At 39.5% G+C, this 25,089-nt stretch overlaps 1 protein-coding gene across 1 annotated transcript in view; it reads left to right on the top strand.

Moving 5' to 3' along the window:
• Positions 1-23,945, top strand: part of LOC149847830 (uncharacterized) — a 36,884-nt gene extending 12,939 nt beyond the window's left edge. The window contains exon 2 of the mRNA XM_090003670.1: positions 23,360-23,945. Within this exon, the coding sequence (XP_089859796.1) occupies positions 23,360-23,725 (366 nt within the window). The 3' untranslated portion in view covers positions 23,726-23,945. The remainder of the gene's footprint in view (positions 1-23,359) is intronic.
• The last annotated feature ends 1,144 nt before the right edge of the window (positions 23,946-25,089 follow it).

The raw sequence follows: 25,089 nt of genomic DNA, 5'->3' as shown, positions 1-25,089 counted from the left end.
AGTTTTGGCAAGAAGTGTTTTTCTTGATGGGGACAAACTTGTATTTCGGCACAAGTTTTCACCCCTAAACCAACGGACAAACAACGAGGATCAATGGCATGTTGGAAGAATATCTACGACACTTTGTCAATGCCAATCAAAGGGATTAGGTTGATTTACTTGATGCAGTTCAATTATGCTACAACCTCCAAAAAAGCGAGTCATTCGGCCATAGTCCATTCGAAGTTGCAACCGGACAACAGCCGTAGACTCCGCACTACCTTGCTGTGTGAGGATGTGGCAAAGCGCCTATTGCATACCAGTTCGCCAGGAACTGGCAAGATCAGACAGAGTTAGCAAAGGTGTATTTGAACAAGGTGACCAAGCTCATGAAGAAATGAGCAGATGAGAAGCGTCAACCATCATAATTTCATGTTGGAGACAAGGTGTTGGCGAAGCTCTTTTCCGATCACACGCTATCTTTCGGGGCCGCCACCGAGGCTTTATTCGCAAGTATGATGGTCTCTTCACCATTATCAAGCGCGTGGAAAACTTGGCATACCGTCTGAACTCGCAACAAACTTTCAAGTGCATTCGGTATTCCACGTATGTAACCTGAAGCCGTTCCACGAAAATAAAGAAAACCCTCAACGAAGCATGCCTCAACGTGCTCCCATTCCGCAACGTACACCCTCAACCCTCAACGATCAACACCCCATGCAAAGAACAAGAAGTTATCCTCAACCATTCCAACAACTACCTTGGAGAAGTCAAAAAGTACTTAGTGCGGCAGAAGAAATTGCCAGAATGTGAAGCCACCTTGGAAAATGCCAGCAGCATGTTTCAACATCGACAACTTGTAGAAGACTACCATGAACAATTTGCGTCGAGGACGACGCCAACTTAGGTGAGGGGTGTGTGTTTCTGACTGCCATGTTTTTTACCTTTTTGTTTTTTGATATATATGTCAAAATACATGTAATCAATATATATATATATATATATATATATATATATATATATATATATATATATATATATATATAATCATACCCGATAAGGGTATTCCTGTAATTTTGTCCAATAGGGACATTGTAGTCTTTTTTCATTTTTGATTTTCTTTTCTTATTTTCCATTTTTTTGTTTTCTTTTTCCTGAAAATGCATTTAATGCATTCACATTGGGGTCCCAACCAAGAGTCGTTAGGCCCCCAACGATCACAATTGTGACCGTTGGGAGCCCAACGACACCTTGTTGGGCCTCCCAATGTGGTCTCTCTTACTTTTCTCCTTGTCTCTCATTCCTTCTTGCCTATAAATAAGTGGGGTATCCCCCCTTTGTAAAGTATTGGCTTCTTCAAAACCTTTCTTGCATTTATAAGAATTTATGTTTGTAAGTCATTGTTGGCTTCTATGTATGTCCTTTTTGGACTTGTTCTTTTGCTTTCTATATGTGAATGTCCATTGTAGGACATTGTTTTTATTTCCGCATATTTCATTACATGGTATCAGATCCAAGTGTATGCTCTTGATTCTTGATATAGTTAGTTGACTAGTTATATTTTTCATTTTGTATTTCTCTTTCTTGGTTTGTCTTCTTGAGATTAAAAATGGAAGGAGAACAAAAGATTGATCTCTCCTTCAAATTTAATGGTTTCAACTACATGATGTGGGCCGCCGCCATGGAGAACAACCTCAAGGGTAAAAAGCTTTTGGGATATGTCATGGGCACTATTCCGGAACTGCAACTCCAACTCACCAAGATGGATGGTGATCAAGAAAAAGCTCTTGAAGGAAATGCCCGCATGAAGGCCATTGAAGATCACCAATCTAAGGTGGAAGATTGGGAAAGTAAGCATGCAAAAATTCTTGTTTGGTTCATGAACAACGCGAAGCTTAAAATTTGCGCCAATATTGCTAAATTTCGGATGGCAAATGAAGCATGTTTTTTTATGAAAGGTATGTATACTAAAAAAGACCTTGCTCGTCAATTCTTTCTCCAAGAAAAAATTTAGACCATTAAGCAAGGGGAAATGGGTGTAAGAGATTACTTTAGCACCCTTGGACCATTATGGGATGAGCTATCTCTACTAGAACCAAAGTGGGTTTCTAGTTTAGACGTGGAACTAAGAAGAGAATAAATGGAAAAAGAACACTTTTTTCAATTTCTACATGGGCTTAGGCCCGAATATGAACAAGTTAGATCTTCCCTACTTCATAGATCTAAGCCTCTTCCTTTGGAAGATGCCATAGCCGAAATATGCCAAGAAGAAACTCGCCTTGACATGATTAAGGGAGGAGATGAAGTTTTTACTGTGTCTAAACCCAACAATCATGTGAAAGCCTATAAGCCTCCACACTTTGGGAAGCAAAATAACTATAATGGCAACTATAGAAAAGTCATTTGCCATCATTGCCAAGAACCGGGTCATATAAAACCTTATTGCCCTAAGCTAAATGAAGCACCAAAAAGTAAGGTTGCCTCCGTTGAAGAAATTACTCAAAAGGAAGAGACTATCAAAGGAAAGGAGTCCTTCTCTCTTGCTCAACTATCGGAAGCACTTCAAATTCTACTCAAATCGCCATCAACTTCGGATGCCGCCATAGCTTCTTCTTCTCCTCCAGGTATGTCTTCTTGGATTTTTTATTCTGGAGCTTCCTTTCATATGACCCCTCTTAAAAATGGGCTTTCCGATATGTGTAATAACTAATAACTCTAAAAACTCTTATGTTTCAACCGCCGATGGTACATCTTTACAAGTAAAAAGTTTTGGAACTTTAAATTTTTCCAAAGATTTCTTTGTGCCAAACGTAAGAGTGGTACCTCAACTTAATTTAAATCTCCTTTCTGTTTCTCAAATATGTGATCATGGATGTGAAATCTCCTTCTCAACTAAGGATTGCTCTATACGGGATCTCCAGTCCGGGAAGCAGATTGGGCAAGGCCATAGGAGGGGAGATCTCTATTATATGAGCAACTTGAAACTTCCCACTAACTCTTTTTGTAATCATGTCCAAGATAAAAATATTGAAACTTGGCACCAAAGACTTGGACATCCAAGTTTCTAAAAAATGTACTCCTTTCCTTTTGGAAAGAAATTTTGTAATAAGAAACATTTTGTTTGCAAGAATTGTATTTTTGAAAAAATGAAATCCACTCCTTTTCCAAATAGAACTTTTGTGTCCAAAAGACCTTTTGAGTTAGTCCATCCGGACGTTTGGGGCCCTTCTCCGGTCATATCAAAAGGAGGATACTCTTATTATGTTACTTTCATTGATGACTACACTAGATATGTGTGGATCTATTTTCTCAATTTAAAATCCGAAGTCTTTGACTTCTTCAAGAAATTTCATATGATAGTCAAAAATCAATTTTCAAGTAATAGCTCTACTCTTAGATCCGATTCGGGTGGAGAGTATCTATCAAATGAATTTCAAAATTATTTGGAAACAAATGGAATTTGTCATCAAAGATCATGCCCTAGGACTCCCCAACAAAATGGTCTAGCCGAAAGAAAGCATAGACATATTTTGGAAACCACTAGGACACTTCTTATTTCCAAAGAAATTCCAAAGAATTTTTGGGCCGAAGCCGCTTTAACTTCAACTTATTTGATAAATAGAATGATATCTTCATCCTTACAAAATACATCTCCATATGAAAAATTAGAAAAATTATTTGAAAGAACACCCGATTTCAATAGATTAAGAATTTTTGGGTTTAAATGTTTTGTCCTTACACATAAAAGAGATTAATTATCTCCTAAAGCTATTGAATGTGTTTTCTTAGGATATGGAGAAAATCAAAAGGGTTTTAGATGCTTTGACCTTAAAACTAACAAACTAACAAACTATATGTGTCTAATGATGTAACCTTTTTAGAAAATGAAAATGGTTTTGAGAAAACTAAAGATATTGATGAAAGCGAATATGCTTTCTTATTTGATCTTCTCTCTCAAGAAGATGTGACTCCTCAAGAAGATGAAATCTCTAATGTTTTGTTGAATGATCTAGAGGATATTCCTCTTAGCAATATTGAAAATGAAAGTGATAGACCCATCCAAACCTATGTTAGGCGTGGTCAACAAGTTCCCATGAGTGCCTTAGAAAAATACTCTCAAGGGTCCAACATAGAAGAAACCTCTTTAAGGAGATCCAGTCGAATCTCCAGTCCTCCTAATAGGTTTGTTTCTTATGAGTCTCTAACACCAAAGTATAGAGTGTGTCTGATTGCGTTACACTCTTTTCATGAACCTTCACATTATAATGAAGCAAAAAACATTCCTCAGTGGGTTGAAGCCATGAACTTAGAACTTAGTGCCCTTAAAAAGGCAAAAACTTAAGAAATAACCTTTTTACCCACTGTAAAGAGATCTATTGGATCTAGATGGGTCTTCAAAATTAAAACTAAAAGTGATGGGTCATTAGAACGCTATAAAGCCCAGTTGGTAGTAAAAGAATATGCTCAAGAATACAGTATAGACTACGAAGAAACCTTCGCTCCCGTAGCTAGGATGACTAGTGTTAGGACCGGAGTTACCAGTCGAGGAAGCGGGAGCGGGAAGCAAGGCACTTTCAAAAATTTAGGAAGCGGGGAAGTGTGGGACCACTTAGAAGAAAATTCTGAACCGTCTCGAAAGTGAACCGAAAGCGAGGTGAAAGTGAAAAAAATAAAAAAAAATGGGGAAGCGAGGGGGAAGCGCGGGAAGTGCGCTTCCCAAAAAAAGGAGACGTTTCCCCTCACGCTTCGGAAGCGCGATGTTTCGCGCTTTAGAAGCGCGCTTCGGGGAAGCACGCTTCCCCTTTTACCTAGGCGCTTCCGGTAACTCTGGTTAGGACTCTTATTGCGGTTGCGTCAGTTAAAAAATGACCTATTTATCAATTAGATGTTAAGAATGCATTCCTAAATGGTGAATTAAATGAAGAGATTTACATGGATCCTCCACCAGGAGTATGTATTGGTGAAAATAAAATTCTCAAACTTAAAAAGGCATTATATGGGTTAAAGCAAGCTCCAAAGGCTTGGCATGATAGATTTTGCAATGTAATGACAAGTTTAAATTTCTGCTCATGCTATACTGACACTGCCTTGTTTGTGAAAAGTGCAGGGTCTTCAGTAGTTATTCTACTACTTTATGTTGATGATATGATCATCACTGGAAGTGATGAGCAAGGAATCAATGATATTAAGAAAGTTTTAAAAGAAAATTTTGACATGTCTGACCTTGATTTCTTAAGATATTTTTTAGGAATTGAAGTAGCGTACTCTCTCTGAGGGTACATTTTCTCTCGGATGAAACTTGCTGCTGACATTTGTTCCAAGTCTAGCATCTTCGATGATAAGAAGATAGAAACCCCTGAAGTTATCAATGCAAAGTTAAGGTTGGAAGATGAAACACTCCTCGAGGATCTTACTCCCTACCGCCAACTTGTTGGGTCCCTGACCTACTTATCCATCACTCGGCCAGACATAGCTCATGCAATTCACTCAGTCAGTCAGTTTCAACATGCACCTACAACTGTGCACATGAGTGCAGTCTTAAGGATAGTCAAATACATCAAAAACACCGTAACTAAGGGAGTTTTTCCTTCCTCTTCGTCATCACTTGATTTAATTGCTTATACTGATGCTGATTGGGGAGGAAATCCCAATGATAGAGTCTCAACTACCGGTTTCTGTGTTTTCTTAGGTGACTATGATTTCTTGGAGATGCAAGAAGTAGCACAAAGTATCATTATCCTCAACAGAAGCGGAGTATCGTGCAATGGCCACTACAACCATGGAGTTTGTGTGGCTTAGAAGTCTTCTTAGTGATATGGGCATAGTCATCTCTACTCCTTCGAAGTTGTGTTGTGACAACAAAAGCGCAATCTATATCGCAAGCAATCACACCTTCCATGAGCGTACTAAACACATCGAGATGGACTGCCATTACGTTCGTGATGAATACCTAAGAGGAACCATAGCACTGCCTTACGTTACATCCGAGTACCAATTGACAGACTTCTTCACTAAAGCCCTTGCTGCTCCTCGTTTTATGTTTCTTCTCAACAAGCTTTCGGTTATATCCTCGTAAAGCTTGAGGGAGGGTGTATATATATATATATATATATATATATATATATATATATATATATTCAATCATACCCGATAAGGGTATTCCTGTAATTCTGTTCAATAGGGACATTGTAGGCTTTTTTTCATTTTTGTTTTTCTTTTCTTATTTTCCTTTTTCTTTCTTTTATTTTTTTTTGTTTTCTTTTTCCTAAAAATGCATTTAATGCATTCACATTGGGGTCCCAACTAAGAGTCCTTGGGCCCCCAACGGTCACAATTGTGACCGTTGGGAGCCCAACGACACCTTGTTGGGCCTCCCAATGTGGTCTCTCTCTCTTACTTTTCTCCCTCTCTCTCTCATTCCTTCTTGCCTATAAATAAGTGGGGTATCCCCCCTTTGTAAAGTATTGGCTTCTTCAAGCCCTTTCTTGCATTTATAAGAATTTATGTTTGCAAGCCATTGTTGGCTTTTGTGTATGTCCTTTTTGGACTTGTTCTTTTGCTTTCTATATGTGAATGTCCATTGTAGGACATTGTTTTTATTTTCGCATATTTGGAACTCTCGAGTGTCTCACAAAGCCTTATGGCTTAAGAACCTCGTGTATTCGGACCCTCTCTTCTCCTCTTAATGTACTTTGCTTTCAAGTATCTATAAAGAAGCTTTTTGCATCCTTGCCTCTTTGCTGTCTTTGTGATTGTGCATGCGCGTACTCTTGCTTTCGATCGTGCACGTGTGTTGTGCATTGCTTGTGCGCTAAAAAGGCCTGCTTTTGGTGTTTGCGATTACCCGAAGCTACGTCGAGAGGGCCTTCACTTCTAAGCCGTGACAATATTATAGCTTTGCTTTATTTGACTTCATTTATTTGGCCTTGATCTCTTAATATCCTAATTTATGGGTCTCAATCAGGGTTACCGGAAGCGCCTAGCTAAAAGGGGAAGCGCGCTTCGGAAGCGCGAAACATCACGCTTCCGAAGCGTGGGGGGAAGCGTTCCCCTTTTTTGGGAAGCGTGCTTCCCTTTAATGGGGGACGTGTTTCCCTTTAATGGGGGGACGCACTTCCCTTTAATGGGAAGCGCGCTTCCCATCACGCTTCCCCCTCGCTTCCCCTGTTTTTTTCAATTTTTTGTATTTTTTATTTTTATTTTATTCTCTTCCCCCTCGCTTTCGAGACGCTTCCTAGGTCGCTTCCGAGACACTTCCCGAATCGGTCCTAAGTGGTCCCACGCTTCCCCGCTTCCTAAAATTTTGAAAGTGCCTCGCTTCCCGCTCCCGCTTCCCGTATCGCTTCCCGCTCCCGCTTCCTCAACTGGCAACCATGGTCTCAATCAAGGTTGTCAAATACGAAAGTGAAATCAAGAAGCAATGTTAGAAGCAGAAGCGTGAAATGAGAGGCTTATAAGTAGGGATGGGCAGCGAGCCTGCCCGGCCCGACACGGGCCCGTTTAGAGCTCGTTCTGTCGGGCTTTAAGTGTGGGTTGGCCCGAAGATGGCCTAGTTTTTAACAGGCTCGGGTTTGAAGAGCTGCCCATGGCCCGGTCCATTGGCCCAACAAACCAATGTGAAGCGGGCCGGGTCTGGCCTAGCTCGGCCCAAATCCATTTGTAAATAGTAGAGGTGGGCAACGGATCGGGCAACCTGATGGGCCAAGCCGACCCGGCCCACCATGAGCCAGGTTTGGGTCAAGGTTTTAGGCTTGGGCCCGTTAGCTATCAGGCCAAAACCAGACCCATTATATACGTGAGTTGGGTCTGAGTCGGCCCAACGAGCCTCAACTATTTATTAATTATATAAAAATTAAAAAATAATTAATTGCATAGTAACTTGGTAACTATTGTTATTTACCTAATTAGTTGCATTAATTTTATCAAAACTAGAAAAATCTGTGTTGTAAGTATCGTACGATACATCGTTACTTTTGGGTTTTGCAATACGATACACACTCATATTGCGATACGAGTGTGTATCGTAAGATACACCCCTGTATCGTGTTGTATCGTACAATACAAGGTAGGGGTGGGCAACAGGCCAGGCGGCCCGATGGGCCAAGCCGACCCGGCTCACCATGGGTCGGGGTTTGGGACAAGGTTTTAGGTCTGGGCCCGTTAAGTATCGAGTCCAAACCCGGCCTGTTAGGTATCGAGCCCAAACCCGACCTGTTATATACGTGGGTCGGGCTTGGGTCAACTCGATCGTCATGAGTTATTTATTATTTTTTTAATAAATATAAAAATTAAAAATTTAACTATTATATAGTAACTTGGTAACTATTACTATTTACCTTATTAGTTACATTAATTTTATGGAAACTTGAAAGGTAATTAATTGGGTGCATGGAAAGTTGGAAACTTGATAATTATTACTATTTACAAATGGATTTGGGTTGGGTCGGGCCAGACCCGGTCCACGTCACATTGGCCGAAGCCATGGGCTGCTCTTTAAACCCGAGCCCGTTAAGAACCGGGTTGGGCTGCACTTAAGGCCTGGCGGCCCGAGCTCTAAACGGGCCCAGTCCTGGCCGGCTGGCCCAATGCCCACCCCTAATACAGGGTGTATCGTACGATACACCTTCGTCGCACTTTAAAAAGGCCGAAAGTTACTTTTTTCCATTTTGGGTTTTAAATACCTTCTAAGGGCCGACATCTCCATTTGTCTAGAGGTCATTAGAAGTGCATTTCCACCGGTTTTCACCCAAAGAAGTGGGTTAAGTTAAAAAAAAGTACATTTTCACCAATTTTTCACTCAAGAAAATGGGTTAAGGTAAAAAATCTTTAATATGAGTAAAATTACAAAGCTACTCCATAAAAATGTCTCGGGGGGCGTTGCCCCCTACAACTCTCCTCCAACTTACTGCAAAGTTGGATCCGCGAAAATTAAAGATGTGGTATAAGATGATTCGACGTGGCAATGGGGCACTCAAGTAATGAGTGAAAACAAATTGAAAATCGAGTGCAACTATTGTCATAATATTTTTGTTTATGTAATATGAAAGTATGAGTCTTGTGGCATGTTCTTAATTGCAGATATTTAATATTTTGCATTGTTTTTGTGAGATAGTTGATGTTTGGTGATTTCTTATGCATCTCATAGAGACATAAATGCTTCATATGTGATTTTATGGTTGTATTACGATACAATATGCTCTTAATTTGGGCCTGACCGATACAGGTAACGATATGATACTTACAACCTTGAGAAAATTAATTGGTTGGATACATGAAAACTTATTAATTATTTATTATTTACCTAATTAGTGGCACTAATTAATTGGGTTTCGGCCGGGCCAAGCCCGACCTGCTTCACATTGGCCTATTGGGCTGAGTTATGGGCTGCTCTTCAAACCCGAGCCTGTTATGAACCGGGCCAAAGCCCAGCCCATTAGTAAACAGCTGACCATCTCCGGGCCAAGTCACACTTAAAGCCCGACGGGCCGAGCTCTAAACGGGCCTTGGCCGGCCCGATGCCCACCCCTAGTAAATAGTAATAATTAACAAGTTCCCAACTTCCCATGCACCCAATTAATTATCTTTCTAGTTTTCATAAATTAATGTAATTAATTAGGTAAATAGTAATAGTTACCAAGTTATTATGCAATAGTTAATTTTTAAAAAAATTATATTATTAAAAAAATAATAAATAACTCAATCCCAAGTCCCAACCCACGTATATAACGGTAGGGGTGGCAATTTCTGACCTGACCTGCCAACCCGCCTCTTAGGCGGGTTCGGGTTGGGCTTAAGCCAACCCGTTTAATAAACGGGTCGACCCGCGCGACCCGTTTATTAAACAGGTCGGGTTCGGGTTGGGGGTATGCCAACCCGCCAACCCGGCTGACCTGTTTAATAAACGGGTTAGGCGGGTAGGTCAACCCGCCAACCCGTCTGCCCGACCCGTCAACCCAACCCGCCAACCTGCCTACCTGCCAACCCGATCCGTCAACCCGCCAACCTGACCCGAGAACCTGAAAACCCGTTTACCCGACCCAACCCATTTATTAAATGGGTTGGCGGGTCGTGTCGGGTTACCCGTTTATTAAACGGGTCGGGTTCGTGTTTGCCACAGCCGACCCGTTTAATAAACGGGTCGGGTTCGGGTTGAGGTATGTTGACACGCCAACCCGCCAACCCGACCCGATTGCCACCCCTATATAACGGGCCCGGGCCTAAAACCTTGGCCCAAACCCGGCCCATGTCGGGCTTGGGTGGGCTTGGCCCATCGGCTGGCTCGTTGCCCACCCCTACTTATAAGTATATATGAAATGGGAAGCGTGAAGTAACTAGGAAGCATTTAAGAAGTCAATCAACTATATTTTTTGTTTTTAAAGACTTAATATGTTAGTATGATACTTATTGGACCTAAAATAAACTTTTTTACTATATGATGAAAAATAGTTTATTATAAATAAAATTTGGTTTGAACATAAACAACAACAACTACGCCTTCATCCCAAAACAATTGGGGTCGGCGATATGAACCAAAAAAGAAAATCATTCTGGGTCTTCCACATGAATCCTTCTCCTCCAATCATTTCTATCCAATGCCATGTCCTTGGTGAGGTTCAAAGCATTCATATCCTTTCCTATCATCTACATCCAAGTCTTCCTAGGCCTACCCGACCTCTTTTAACTAATATATTTTCCCATTTCTCCATCCTTCTAACTGGAGCATCATTAGGCCTTCGCCGAATATGTCCAAACCACCGTAAACGATTCTCTCTCATCTTATTTTCAATGGGTGCATTGCCTACCTAAGCAAAAATCATTATTTATTAATATTATAATAATTACAAGAGATGGAAGTTTTGGAACGTTAAATGACAAATCTAAAACAATCTTTGGATTTAATAAAAATGAAAACGTTTATATTTTTAAGAAATTATAGGAAGTGTTCTGTCATTTAAGATTTATTCTCCAATCTGATTAACATAGGTCGATTATGTTATTGTTATTGTTATTGTAGGGATCACAATTTATTAATTATATAAATATCTTTTTTTCTAGTGAAAGTTTATTTCTTGTTAAAATCTGATGTCCTTGAAGTGCACTTCCCCCGACAGTCATTCAGTTTCAAATGCTTAGGGTGCATCTGAATGCACCCAGGGACCCATGGACAGGTGGGTCAAGGTCAGATCTATCCTGGGGCCCATGCCAGATCGAACAGTCCAACCTTCCCCCAAAGGGACAATATTGGATCTAAGATCCTCAAAATAGCAGATCTGAGATCCTCAACATAACAGATCTCAGATTTTATCATTTTTTTGATAGTTTTAGTTTCCTTTACTTCTTTTTCATTTTTGTTTTTTCTTTTGTGATTCCGTCTCATGATTGTTTATCTGTGAGATGAGTTTCTGTGAACTGACTTGTCTGCATGTTCATCTCTCTTCTTGATGAGCTCACCTTGGGAAAGAAAAGAGTGTCAGAGAGAGAATTTGTTTGTGTGGCTTTCAGGATAAACTCACCTTGGGAAAGGGGCAGTTGGTTTCTCGATATGCTTTCAGGCATCCCCTAAGAAGTTTATAATCTTATTTTGGGATTAGTTCTTTTAATAGTAACAAATCTGCTATCAGTATCTTCTATATGATGGAACTCTGCATACTTTGCAAAAAAGTTCTAAAAATTTAAATTTTGTAATAAAAATGAAAAGAGACTTGATACTTCTGTTAATTCGTTCTCCCTTCAACTTCCTTCCTATATAAGGAAGAACCTATGTAACCGGGACATGCCAAAATGGTTGGCGTACCCATGTCAACTCGCGTCGACACGGGGGCGGGTACGCTGTGGGTTGGGTCCCGCACTGCTTCGGGTCAGGTCCAACCCTGTCCCAATTTTTTTTTTTTGGTTTGATGTCGATGAAAGGCAGTGAGGAAGAAGAAGAAAGAGGTAAAGGAGGAGGAGAAAAAAAAGAGGAGGAGAATGAAGAAGAAAAAAAAAAGAAAGAGGAGGAGAAGGAAGAAGAAGAAAGAGGAAGAGGGGAAAAGAAGACAGAGAGAGGGTCTCGATGTGGAGAAGTGGGAGAAGGAAGAAGAGGGAGCAACAGAGGAGGAAAAAGGAGAGAGAGAGAGAGAACGGTACCTTTCTGGAAGGGGTAGTGCACCTCGTGGTGTTGCTGCCCAGTGAGTGAAAGAGGAGAGCAAGGAGGAAGGAAGAGACTCAGAATGGGGTGGGGTTGCGAAAACCTGCCCTAACCCCTCTTTCCTCTTTTCCTTGGGTCGGGTCTCTCTCTATCTCTTCTTTTCTCCTTTCCAACATTTAAAACACATGGCTCAAGAAGCAGCCAGATGTTACCTGAGTCTGATTCAGGTCAGATTCATACCTGACTCTCATCCAAACCTGGTTATGATTCAGGTCTAAATCAAGCCTGATCTGTCCCAGGTCTTAATTAGGCCCGGATCTGATCTATGTATGAATCAGGCCTGGGTTTGATCCACGTCTCATTCTGCCCTGAGACTAACACATCAAGCCTGGGTATAAATGACTTGGATCTCTTTAGTCCCAGGACTGATTCAGACTTTGGTCAAACTCAAAACTGACTTTATAGTTTATATACATATATAGAAAAAGTGGTAGCTGCTCAACCCTTAGGTGTGCATGTAAGACCCACAAATTTCTGAGGAAATTTTTAAGGATTTTGAAAATAAATTGTGAAAGGTAATGTATTTAAAAATGTAATTTGGTGGATTCAAAACTACTGGGATTCGGATCTGGGTTCAATACCGAAAATATCCAAAGTCCATTAGTATGGGAAATGGATCGAGTACTTAAATCTAGTTCTTAGACAATATCCGAAATTACAATGAAGGATTTAAAATAACATATATGTATATGGGTCGAAATATGATAATTGGATCCGGATATCAAAAGGATTTGAATTTGATCCAGATCTCAAAATCCGAAATCCAAAATTAATTTTGGTAGGTGTATAGATCAAGGTGCATGAGACTGGACCCAACATGGATTGAGACCTGAATGAGATAAAATAAGATGAAAGAAGTATTAGAATAAGATTTAATTCATGAGATGAATTTTATATGAAATAATTACATAGTATACACTTAGTAACATTATATATATATATATATATATATATATATATATATATATGGACTAACAAAGTAAGAGGGAGATAATGGCGTTAAAGAAGGGGGCATTCTCTTTAAGTGAACCCCACTTGAGAAAAAAAATATAGTAATAAGTAAATAGTAAGAGAGATAAAACACGTTTTTTTGGGGTTACACTAAGTGGAAGAGGTGGGCTGAACCCACTCTTTCTTTTACGTAAATATGAAGAGGAGTTACATTAGTTAAGTGACTTAGAAAAAAATATAAATAATATAGTAAACTAATGAAGTAATGAAACACGTTTTTGTAAGAGTGGCATTAAGTGGCAAAAGTGGGCTGAACCACTCACTCCCTTTTATGTAAATGGGAAGGGAGATTACAAAAGTAAAGAAGAGAAAAAAATGTGAATAAGGATGGTGGGCTGTGGGGGTTACATGAGCTAACAAGAATGGGCTGCAGTAACACCCCATTCACGCAAATGGAATAGAGGAGTTACAAAGAATGTATAAAGAGAAAATTAGAAAAAAATATATGAAGAAAGTAGAAGGGGGTGTTGGAGTTCTTGAAACTCCCACCCACTCCTTCACCATTAAGCATTGAGAGGGTGGTCACACTATGGGCTGTGTAACCTCCACTCTCCCCCATGCTATATAAACCCCTCATTAGGCCCTCAAAATTTCCATATTCTCCCGAGTGTTCTCTAGATTGCTGTAGTAGAATAAGAAGTGGAAGTGATGAGGGTAGGCCGGCCGAATAGTGGTGGAAGTAGCCGGGTTTGCAATCAGTCGATCGTAAACCGTGAAGAGAAGAGTGATTCGAGGTAGGTACTCTGACCTTGTGTATGTGTATGATTGTAGGCTGTGCATATCGAATTTTGTTTATGGTATGAATTCCTGAAATTCGGTAAATTTTTTTAGTCATGATGGTCGTTTTTGCCATATTGTGTATTTCCGAAAACTTGCATTTTACTTGACCGTGTTATATTGAAACATGTGGTTGTCAATTTTCCTATATCCTAATAGTCTGGAATTTTATTTGAACTACCAATACAGTGACTGATATAAAATATTAAGTGGTTATCGATTTTTTTTCAAGTGCTAAGTTGTAAATTTCAACTCATTATTGACTGGAATTAAGTGATTAATTGCGTAAATTCTTTGAGAATAATATGTTGTATCATTCTTCTTAGAAAAAGCTTGTACTTAGAATCGGTTTATGTGTGTGTATAAACGTTCTGTTGAAAGGAAATTTCATATTGTCTGGACACATATGTGAATGTGAAAAGTGTAACATCTGATTTCTTGTTATTAGCATATTCGGGTTTTTTTTAAATGACTTTATATAAAAAAAAATGAGATTTGTCACAACTCGTGTTAAGCAGCAAAAGTGTATAGCTGTTTAGTTATACACTGTCTGTCCCAAGCCCGGATAAAGGAGGGTTGCGGTAGGTCAGTGACAGCCAACATAAAAACTTAGTCATACCCTATGAATATGAACCAATATGAGAATTTTGTTGGGGCGTTCCCTACTGAGTGACGCGTTGTACTCTATAGGCCCGGAGGCAGTGATAAATGGGCAAGGGTTGCTAGGTCGTCGCCCAGAAGCGACGCGTCACACCGGCGCCCGGGTGTGGTGTCAAATAGGCAAGGGTTCCCTCACTTTGTTGGACGGGTGGGGGTAAAGAAGTTAGTCCAATACCATAAAATTAGGTTAGCCACTTGGAACATAGGGTATTTAACTGGTAAGTTAGTAGAGTTAGTAGATGTTATGTGTAGGAGAAAGATTGATATTTTATGTCTACAAGAGACCAAATGGGTAGGTGAGAAAGCAAAAGTGATAAAACCTTGGGGATATAAGATTTGGTATATAGGAATAAATAGGAATAGGAATGGAGTAGGGATTGTATGAGTCGTGAGTTTATAGATAATGTAGTTGAGGTCCGTAAGAAGGGTGATAGGATTTTACTTATTAAATTAGTATTAGGTACAAATATTATTAATATTATTAGTGTTTATGCACCTCAAGTAGGTTTAGATGATTACATTAAGCGTCAATTTTGGGAAGATTTAGATGGAGTAGTACAAGGGATATCTTATGGAGAAAAGCTTTTCATCGGCGGTGACCTTAATGGACATGTAGGCATTAGTAGGGATGGATTTGAGAGTATCTATGGAGGCTATGGTATAGGAGAAAGAAACGAAAGTGGAGAAAGGATTTTAGATTTTGGTTTGTCCTATGATATGATCTTAGCAAACACTTGGTTTAGGAAGAGGGAGTCTCACCTAGTAACATTTAAAAGTGGGGTTAATACGAGTCAGATCGATTTTTTCCTACTTAGAAAGAGAGATAGGGGTTGTTGCATCGATTGTAAGGTTATACCGGGAGAAAGTGTAGCCACAAGATAGAGTCCTAATTTTAGATCTTAAAATTAGACAATGCCACAAAAGGGATAGACATAGGATAAATCCTAGAATTAAGTGGTGGGCACTGAAAGGAGCTAAACAAAGAATGTTTGTAGAGCAAGTAGTTAAGGAAGCTGATTGGTGTCTCGAGGATTATTCAGAATCAATGTGGAATAAGATAGCGGGTGGCATGAGAAAGGTAGCTAAGGAGGTATTGGGTGAGTTTAAAGGCGGTGCACCGCTAGGTAAGGATACATCATGGTGGAACGAGGATGTCAAATTGGCTATTAAGGTTAAAAGAGAGTGTTATAGAAATCTAAGTAAGAGTCGTGATAATGAGAATTTGGAGAAGTATATGATAGCAAAGAAGAAAGCTAAAAAAGTAGTTCGAAACGCGAGGGATAAGGTATATAAGGAGGTTTATGACAAGTTGGATACCAAAGAGGGCGAGAAAGATATTTATAGGCTTGCAAAGATGAGAGATAGGAAATCAAGGGATTTGGGTATGGTTACATGTATCAAAGATGAAACGCAAACGGTTTTAGTCAAAGTTGAGGAGATTAAGGAGAGATGAAAAGATTATTTTGATAAGCTATTTAATTGAAATCATGCTCAGGATCTTGGAGACTTCTCCATTCCTTTTCATGAGATGAATCGTGACTTCATGCGCAAGATTCAAAAGAAAGAAATTGCAGAGGCTTTGAAGAAAATGAAATTAAGAAGGGCAGTTGGCCCAGATGGTATACCTATCGAGGCTTGGAAATGCTTGGGAGAGAAAGGTTTAGAATGGTTGACAAATCTTTTTAAAAAGATTTGGCAGACAAATAAGATGCCTAATGAGTGGAGGAAGAGTACTTTGGTGCCTCTATATAAGAATAAGGGTGATATATAAGATTACGCAAACTATTGTGGTATAAAACTCATGAGTCATACTATGAAACTTTGGGAGAGGGTGATTGAGTCTAGGTTGAGGAAGGTTGTCATGATATCGGAGAATCGATTTGGTTTTATGCCTGGAAGATCAACTATGGAAGCTATACATCTTCTTAGACAACTTATTGAGAGAAATAGAGAGAGAAACAAAGATTTGCATATGGTTTTTATTGATTTCAAAAAGGCATACGATAGAGTATCTAGGGACGTTCTCTGGTGGACAATGATGAAGAAAGGTGTTTCTCTCAAGTACATTAGTATAATTAAGGATATGTATGAAGGAGTAGTAACGAATGTCCACACTTGTGGAGGGGTGACAACCAATTTTCCTATAACGGTTGGGTTACATCAAGGATCTGCTTTAAGCCCTTTCCTATTTGCTATAGTGATGGATGAGCTTACGAGATCAATTCAAGAAAATGTGCCGTGGTGTATGTTGTTTGCTGATGATATTGTTTTGATTGATGTGTCTAGAGCTGGGGTTAATGCTAAGTTAGAATTATGGAGACAGACATTGGAAGCAAGAGGTTTTAAGTTGAATAAGAGTAAGACAGAATATATGGAATGTCAGTTTAGTAAGCAACAAAGTAGTGATGAGAGTGTAGTGAAGCTTGGTGAGCAAGAAATAACGGTGGATGATTGTTTCAAATATTTGGGATCTATCATTCAAAAGTACGGAGAAATTGATGGAGATGTAAATCATAGGATAAAGGTTGGGTGGATGAAATGAAAAAGTGCAACTGGAGTATTGTGCGATCGTAGAATGCCATTGCGGTTGAAGGGAAAGTTTTATAGGACGACTATTAGGCCCGCTTTACTATATGGTACGGAATGTTGGGCTGCCAAGAGACATCATATTCAAAAAATGAGTGTAGCTGAGATGCGTATGCTTAGATGGATGTGTGGAAATACAATAAAAGATAAGATTTGAAACAAGGAGATACGTAAGAAGGTAGGTGTTCCATCCATTGAAAATAAGATGAGAGAGAATCGTTTACGGTGGTTTGGACATATTCGGCGAAGGCCTAATGATGCTCCAGTTAGAAGGATGGAGAAATGGGAAAATATATTAGTTAAAAGAGGTCGGGGTAGGCCTAGGAAGACTTGGATGGAGATGATAGGAAAGGATATGAATGCTTTGAACCTCACCGAGGACATGGCATTGGATAAAAATGATTGGAGGAGAATGATTCATGTGGAAGACCCAGAATGATTTTCTTTTTTGGTTCATATCGCCGACCCCAATTGTTTTGGGATGGTGTAGTTGTTGTTGTTTGTTTTTGTCACAACTCGTGTTAAGCAGCGAAAATTCTGAGTTTGATAAGGTCTGATTTGAATTCCAAATACTAACTCGAAATCAGCCAGTTGAGTTTGTCTATTTCGAAAAAAAAGAAATATATATGTATATATCGTACATATGTCAAGATTTAGATTTTTGTAATCGTTTAAAAAAAAGATGTTATAACAAAATCGACAATTTAGAACCTGCAGGCCATGTGTTTTTAGAAAAAAAAATATACATATGCCAAGATTTAAAGCCATAAGTTTAGAAAATGGTGACGGCTTCTAAATGGATCTTGAATTATGTTTTGGTTCCATTGGTATGCCTAAATGATCTTGAAACGACATATTCACTTTATGTCATGCTTTTTGATGAAATTTTTTAATATCTATGGAAATCGTGCTTATGAAAGAATACATTTTTTTTCAATAAAGAAGAAAATACTTGTATTCAAATAATATGAAAGGTTTGACATCCAAATGGATGATATTACTTGATAAATGCAAAGAAAGTCAGTATGTGATTTTGAGACTTTTTAGTGAAATGTCTAAACTGACTCACAAAGGCAATAAGAAACGCCATATCTGTTCTGAACCTCTGAAAATAAATTTGTAATCTATATGCCCCAAAGTGGTGGCCACTGACTATATGAAAAGTTAAAAGAAAATCCAGCGTACTTTTTTCCTATGGAGGCCATTGTAAGTCTGAAAATTTTATTCAAGTACGTATGTCACAAGGATTAACTAATTGAAAAACAGTTCCGAATGAAATATCTATGAGGGTATGCATGACCAAGATCGGGGATCCGTCTAGAGCGGTAAATCTCTATGAAGAGGTGCATTATCCAAGACCAGGTAACCCGTTAGAGCGGTAAATCTCTGTGAAGAGGTGTATTATCTAAGACCAGGTAACCCACTAAGACGGTAAATATCTGTGAAGAAGTGCATCGTCTAAGACCAGGTAACCCGCTGGAGTGGTAAATCTCTGTGAGGAAGTGCATTGTCTAAGACCAGTTAATCCGACTAGAGCGGGAACTCCCTGTGAGGTTATACGTTCTCAAGACTAGGAGATCCGAAGTTGAACTTGTTTTTAAGACATAATAAATTTTAGTGAATAAGGCTTCAGCTGGAGAAAAGACTGGTATACCAGGTTGAGGGTGTTGGGGTTTCTTTCTCGATAAGTTTCATCCCTCACCCAGGGCCAGAAAGGATATACATAACCAAGTTAATAAGACACAAATTGCTTGAATGTACCCCTTGGTTGTGTCTCCGATTCAGATTTTGCCTGTCATACCCACAGAGACTATTAACAAGAGAAACAAGAGTATACTGTGTATTCTGATAAAAGTGTTGCATGCATTATTTAAGAAATAACACAAACAAACAACAACAACAACTACGCCTTCATCCTAAAACAATTGGGGTCGGCGATATGAACCAAAAAAGAAAATCATTCTGGGTCTTCCACATGAATCCTTCTCCTCCAATCATTTCTATCCAATGCCATATCCTCGGTGAGGTTCAAAGCATTCATATCATTTCCTATCATCTCCATCCAAGTCTTCTTAGGCCTACCCCGACCTCTTTTAACTAATATATTTTCTCACTTCTCCATCCTTCTAACTGGAGCATCATTAGGCCTTCGCCGAATATGTCCAAACCACCGTAAACGATTCTCTCTCATCTTATTTTCAATGGATGCAATGCCTACCTTCTTACGTATCTCCTCGTTTCAAATCTTATCTTTTATTGTATTTCCACACATCCATCTAAGCATACGCATCTCAGCTACACTCATTTTTTTAATATGATGTCTCTTGGCAGCCCAACATTCCGTACCATATAGTAAGCGGGCATAAATGAAAAAATTTATAAGACACTCATGTCATATATGCACTTTGTTGCACTCTTAAGTCACGCATGATCAAAATCGGGGATTCGTCTAGAGCGGTAAATCTCTGTGAAGAGGTGCATTATCCAAGATCAGGTAACCTGTTAGAACGATAAATCTCTGTGAAGATGTGCATTATCCAAGATCAGGTAACCCACTAGAACGGTAAACTTCTATGAGGAAGTGCATTGTCTAAGACCAGGTAACCTGATAGGGTGATAAATCTCTGTGAGGAAGTGCATCGTCTAAGACCAGGTAATCCGACTAGAACGGGAACTCTCTATGAGGTTGTACGTTTTCAGGACCAGCAGATCTGGAGTGAAACTTGTTTTTAAGACATAATAAATTTTAGTGAATAAGGCTTCAACTGAAGAAAAAACTGGTATACCAGGTTGAGGGTGTTGGGGTTTCTGTCTCGATAAGTTTCGTCCTTCACCCAGGGCCGGAAAGGATGTATATAACCAAGGTAATAAGACACAAATTGCTTGAATGTACCCCTTGGTTGTGTCTCCGATTTGGATTCTATGTGTGTCGTACCCAGAGTTACCAGTCGAGGAAGCGGGAGCGGGAAGCGAGGCACTTTCAAAATTTTAGGAAGCGGGAAGCGTGGGATGACTTAGAAGAAAATTATGAACTGTCTTGGAAGCGAACCGGAAGCGGGGGGAAGCAAAAAAAAATTACAAAAAAAAAATTAAAATGGGGAAGCGTGGGGGAAGCGCGCTTCCCTACACGGTTCGGAAGCGTGACGTTTTGCGCTTCGGGGAAGCATGCTTCCCCATGCGCCTAGGCGCTTCCGGTAACTCTAGTCGTACCCACAAAGACGGTTAACAAGGGAAACAAAAGTGTATTGTGTATTATGATACAAGCATTGCATGCATCATTTAAGAAAGAACACCTAAATAAAAGAATTATAAGACACTCATGTCATATATGCATACTCTCTTGCACTGTTAAGTTATGCATAACATCCTTGATCATGCATACTTTTAAAATGTTTTCAGTGATTTTATGATTTCTACTATGTCTATTTGAAAATGATTATGTTTCCTACATACTGTTGTATACATATGCTTTGTCATTATATTCCTAAGGGAATGTTGTTTTGACCTCCTACACAATTACAGAAATTGAATAAATCACCGAAGCGATGATGGAGCTTGGGAGCCACTCCATTTCCCTTCTCTGATTTTGAATTTGGATCGGTTTGTTATATTGTTTTATGAACTTTTATATGCTACAATGAGAATTTTATAAAGAGATGTTTCTGTAATTATTAAAAATCCAGTGCTAGTGTATTTGTCTGATGTAACTCGCCCAAGGTATTTGGATCCAATAATATGTTGAGAAATGTTTTCGCTGAAGAAAAAGAAAAAATTTACTGAATTTTTCTGGTTCAAAAACTTGGGGTGTTACAGTGCAAATACCTATGCAATTATGCTGGTCATCCATTGCGGAGCTTGATGGACAGCCAACACACAAAATGCTTAAAAAGACGCTAAAAGCATTTTTGCGGTGGTTTTTTACCACCTCTTTTCCGCTGGGACCTTTAGCGACAGTTTTTTGACCCTGCTAAAGGCCCCAGAGGAAGCTGAGACCTTTAATGGCAGTCAAAACCCGTCGCTAAAGTGGCAAAATTGTGTAAATAGCATGTTTTTGCCCTTTTTTGCATTGTTTTTGGTGGCCGTCCATCACACCATGTGATGGATGTCCGCGCAATTGTGCATTAGCTGCACACCTAAGGGTTGCGCAGCTACTGCTCACTATATATATATATATATATATATATATCATAGTCACTTGTATCGTTAAAGGTAATTTCTCGGCAATGGTATTTCTCAGAGAGATTTTCATAAGTTGATAAATTTCGGGATATTTCGGGAGTTTAAAAAATATAAATAACAACAAAAAAGCTAATAAAATATAAGGTTTGCATTGTTTTCTTTAAAAAATAGAAAGAAACATGTTTTAAAAGTTTTAAAATATAAAAGAAACAAAAAAATAGGAAATGCAAACTTAAAATAAAATAAAATATAAAGCTTTCTCAAAAAATCTCGAGATATTTTGTTTCTAGCGATATTTTGGAAATATCGCGATGTATTCCCGATATTATCGACTACCTTGAAATAGTCGATAATATTGAGATATTTTCAAGATATCGGCGATATCGGTGACAGTGATATATATATATATATATATTTATATATATAGTTGTGTCCCCGTACCCTCATTTTTTAAAATCGCCGTGTCATACCCTCCGTACCCATACCCATACCCAGGTGACATAGGGGAGAACACTGCACTGTATTGTGATGATCACAACACGGAGAATGTAAATTATTATCTTCCTGCCCATCCTTTGAAGGGAGATATATATTAAGACTAGTCACTTAGTGTGTATCCTCAAGAAATCTATCAGTTACCTTCTTAGTCCTAACCAAACTACTGATCAACCTCTAGCTCTTTTAGCATAATACTAGGCCCTGTACTTTTGGTTAAGCAGCCCATTTTCAAAGCCCTTTCACCAACCGCAACTTTGAAAGGCAGGCATCCCTTGCTAAACTCTTAAACCCACATCATATTTAGTCTAGTATTATCTAGGATGAACTCGCAATCAGCCAAGAGAATGCTCATCTTCTTAAAGAAGCAATTGTGACTACCTAGGAAGAGGTAAGGCCGTAGGCCCGTAGCATATGAGCAATTAGGGATGGCAGTGGACCGGGGCGGGGGACAAGGTCTCCACCCCCGCCCCGTCTCTAAAATTTAACCTTCATCCCCGGTCCATCCTCATGGCGGGGAGACTTTGGACCTCCACCCCCGCCCCGTCTCAAAATATTAATCCCCATCCCCGTTCCCATACCCGCCTCGTCCCCCTCCTTGCCACCGCCACCGCTACATCTCCGTTTTTACAGTACACAATAAACCCTACCCAGTAAAACGAGAGATTGGAAAGGAAAGAAACAAAAAACCTAATAATGCAGATAAAATTTTTCAATTTTAGGATGATTTAGATACATCAGAGGAAGATTGAGAAGGATCCTCACTCAAATGTGGCCGCGGCAGTCGTCTCCTAAGGGCGGGGCTGGGTGGCGGTGAGAGCTTAGCAGGGACGGGCAGCAGTGCAGCGGCTCACCTCATCGTCGTGGGTGACTCGACAGGAAGGAGTGGAGAACTCAGAGCCGGAGAAGAAGAAAGACGTCAGGGCAACGGCAGTCGGCAACAGCTCGCCTCGTCGGATCGTCGTTGGTACTCGATAGGAAGGAGAGAGGGGTTGAGCACTCAGAGCCGCAGAACGGGAGGGGAGAATGCTAGAAACCCTAGTCAACCATTCCGTTTAACCCTTTATATATGTTTTATCTGAACCATTGATCAAGTTATGATCAACAGACGAGATTACAATAATATGTGGATGACATGAGAGGGCGGGGCGGGGCGGGGGAAAGTGTCGGTCCGTCCCCCACGGGGATGAATTTTAACCTTCATCCCAGCCTCCATCCCCGTTTCATGCCCTCCATCCCTATGAGCAATCATGAATGCAATGACCTTAGTCGTCCAAGTCGTAAAAAAGAGTTGAATGCTGCACCTACTATGCCACTCTCTGCTTACAATTGGATTTCCCGCAATAATGAGTTGCATTCTCTTGCTCAGGGTTCCATAATTCATGTCAGGTGTTCTGGGTTTTTGAATTTGTACATGGAGAATTGTGAGACTTCAATCAAGTTTATCCTTCTATTGTTTCACTTGTTATGAAATTCTGCAAACAGGTGATGGTGGCAATGAAGTCCTGTGGAGGAGATGCTGCTGTTTTCCAGACATTGGACAGAGCCCGGGAATTATATAGGAAGAAGATTCAAGCAAATGCTGTGGCCGATGAACTTGCATTTTTATTTGCTGAGTGCGTTATTTCTGAAGCACAACCATTAACCCCTGAACCATTACCATTTGATAGCGGAGGTGCATTACTTACTCCAGATGCTGAGGGGAACTCAATACTTGCGGAAACCGGAAGAAAGCAAATAATGTTGGACGCCTTTGCAGATGGCAGCAGCTTTATTTGTTTACAGTGTGGAGGCCTGGTCAGCAATCTACGCAAAGATGAGCACCTTGCATACTGGTGTTGCCCAATTTGACAGCAGGTACAAGAATTTGTTTCCGTCATCCATGCAGTTTTTTCTGGTTTGTTATGTGCTATTGGATGCCAATGTCAAGCGGTTTCTGGTGTACGGTATGAATCATATTCTGTATTTCTTATAATATAATTTCAAAAGATGATTTGAAGTATTATGATGACTCGAAAGTTTGCATGAATCCTTGGGAATAAATGTGGTGAATGCTGTTAATGATATCAAATCTGATCGACCATGCAGAAATGATCTTTGGTAAGTTTCTCTATCCTTATTGCATTGAAGATTTTTCCACTTCAGTTTTCTTTCATATGGCATGTGGACAATGCCCTTCTCTAACACCCCTCCTTTGTAGGGTTCACACCCCTCTTTTGTAGGGTTCACACCCCTCCTTTGTAGGGTTCTTGCTCTTATTTAGCTCGCACTCCCTCTTAATTGCAAGTTGGACCTGCTGGTTTCTTTTGATTCATTATGCAGGCATCCAGTGTTAGATATGCACACGGCTTTAAATCTATATGTTAAACCAAGCTCTTCTATTCCAGTTTTGTTCACTGATGTTGCAAAAACAATGGCTCACTTAGAGGAAGACCACTTATTTGAGGTGCTACGTCTCAGGGGCACACCATTTTTGGCCATGTAACGGCCACAGGACATGTGATACGCTCATGACATGTTTGGACAATAGTTATCAATGATACTCTCAACTATAAATATATTTTTATTATTTTTAACAAAAGGTATAAAAATGGTAAATAGAAAAAACTAACCCAAGCTCTTACAGTGTTTCCTTTATTGTTGCAGGATTGATCATATACAGCTTAAGAATTCACTGACTGGATCAACGTTCCATGTACTTTATTCTCAAATTAAATAACCGTAAGCAATTCAATTTTCTCATAAAATTTTGATTTTTCAAAACATTAAAAATGGAAATCAATGTTCGCTCAATTATTTACTTATTTTTTACAAATAAAAGAATTAACTATTTTAAACATTTTAATATTTTTAAACCAAACATTTAATGCTTAGGCCATGATACACATCAAAGCTTATGTTCTTTAAAGATACTTCACTACTACTCACGCCTTCAAGAATCTTCGTCTAAAACCCGCCGCCACAAGAATGAGCTTAAATATCAAAGGCATTTTGTGCTTAAGACCCTAAACAACAGGAATGAAACAGCTGGATAAGTCATTGTCATAACCGATATACTCTGGCTTGGACTCCACTCAGTTCAATTGGTTATTAAATGAAGCAAAAGCTGCTCTTGAGCTTGACTGGTGCACAACCCTAACCTTATTGATGTCTACCCTACCTCACTAAACTAGGATGATAAATCATAAAAATGAAGAATTAATGTGGCTATTAAC

Source organism: Nuphar pumila, chromosome 1, assembly GCF_984573655.1.
Source record: "Nuphar pumila chromosome 1, dmNupPumi1.hap1.1, whole genome shotgun sequence".
In the NCBI taxonomy this organism is placed as follows: domain Eukaryota; kingdom Viridiplantae; phylum Streptophyta; class Magnoliopsida; order Nymphaeales; family Nymphaeaceae; genus Nuphar; species Nuphar pumila.
The sequence above is the reverse complement of the archived record's forward strand: the minus strand, read 5'-3'. Positions and strand labels throughout refer to the sequence as shown.